We start from the raw sequence: 1,498 nt of genomic DNA, 5'->3' as shown, positions 1-1,498 counted from the left end.
CACGTGGCGGATGCGCCCGAGGCAGTAGCCCGACAAAGCGACTATCCCGTTGGTCCAGAGCGCTAGGCTGAGACTAGCACTCAGGAGGTTCACCCTCGACTGACATCCTCAGACGACTACCCATTGTTTGTCTGTATCTGCGGCACACCGTGTCCCAACTGCCTTGTGAGCACAGCACATTGTGCGGAGAACGATAATTGTGCCGTAGTTCAGTGATTTGTTGTTCATGTGAATGTGTATAACGCCAGACATGCTGACTCGCCATTTTCGGGTCTAACCTAACAGTTGTTGACACTCGTAGATGACTGTTTTTTGTGATACTGTGGCGCATCTTGGGGCGTCTTATGTCGTATTGTCCGCTTCACTAGGTTGCCGTAGAGTCCAGTTCTTGGTATCAAGTGGGATTCATATGCGGTCGCCATCAGGGGAGCTTTTAGAAGCTGGTTAGAGAAGATATCTCTCGTAGGGAGGGATCTCTAGATCTCGTCCTAGCACTGAGCTGACAGTACCAGCATCTCCGATCGTTCATGGTGGTCTCATTGCAGCAACCAGTGCCTTGTTGATAGGTTGAAATAAGTTCCCTCTATGAGAGTTCTCGTGCTCACCGTCTCTGCTATCCTACATGCTGCACTCGTGAAGTCTGATTGTGACCCATCTAAGCGTCCACAACTACCACAAGAAGCCAGCGATATGCTGAAGAGGGCCATACGCTTGGATGGTGTTCCGACCGATCAACAGATCGCCAAAGCTCCTAATTGTCAACGAGTTAAGCGTCTGCTGAACGAGACTACCTTCTCGTATCTCTTTCCGTTGGCTAATCAAGGTAAAGGCATGGGTAAAGGACCTTACACCTACAAGAATTTCCTCAAAGCTGTGGCGAAGTGGCCGAAGTTCTGTGATGATGGCGGACCGAATAACGCTGATAAAGATAAGGTTTGCTTGAGAGAATTGAGCACTATGTTCGCCCACTTTGTCCAAGAGGTTGGTGCCCATAACCCAAGCAGTAAATATCCTTCATGGCGACAGGGCCTATATTTCTTCAGGGAGGTCAATCGTGGCTCAAGGTACTGCGCCACATCTCCCAAGTGGGTACAAAAAAGGTTTCCTTGCTCTGATGGTCAATCGTACTTCGGTCGTGGCGCAGCCCAAATCAGTTGGAACTACAACTACGGTCCCTTCTCAGTGGCCATATACAATGACCCCAAAAAACTGCTTACTAATCCAGATGGCGTGATCACCAACGAAGATGGTTGGCTGAGCTTTGCCAGTGCTATCTGGTTTGATATGACGCCACAGACTCCTAAGCCGTCTATTCATGATGTGGTTACCGACTGGTGGAAGCCCAACAACGATGATAAAGCTGGAAGCAGACGTCCAGGTTTTGGCACAACTATCATGATAACTAATGGGATTGAATGTGGTCATTCGAGTCAACAAGCAGCGAATCGTGTGGAGTACTACAAGGGATTCTGCAAGTATTTCAACATGTCTCCGGGGG

General features: G+C 49.1%; 1 protein-coding gene across 1 annotated transcript; it reads left to right on the top strand.

The window, feature by feature from the left end:
* Positions 1–585: 585 nt before the first annotated feature.
* Pmar_PMAR014071 (Basic endochitinase 1 precursor, putative) lies at positions 586–1,475 on the top strand (the record flags this gene model as incomplete). Its single annotated transcript, XM_002782521.1, has 1 exon — positions 586–1,475. A coding segment is annotated over one exon (890 nt), but the record flags the coding sequence as incomplete, so codon positions are not given.
* Between the last annotated feature and the right edge of the window lie 23 nt (positions 1,476–1,498).

The sequence above is a fragment of the Perkinsus marinus genome, assembly GCF_000006405.1.
Source record: "Perkinsus marinus ATCC 50983 genomic scaffold scf_1104296939212, whole genome shotgun sequence".
Lineage (NCBI taxonomy): Eukaryota > Perkinsozoa > Perkinsida > Perkinsidae > Perkinsus > Perkinsus marinus.
Note: the sequence above shows the minus strand (reverse complement) of the source record. Positions and strands in the feature narration are given on the sequence as shown.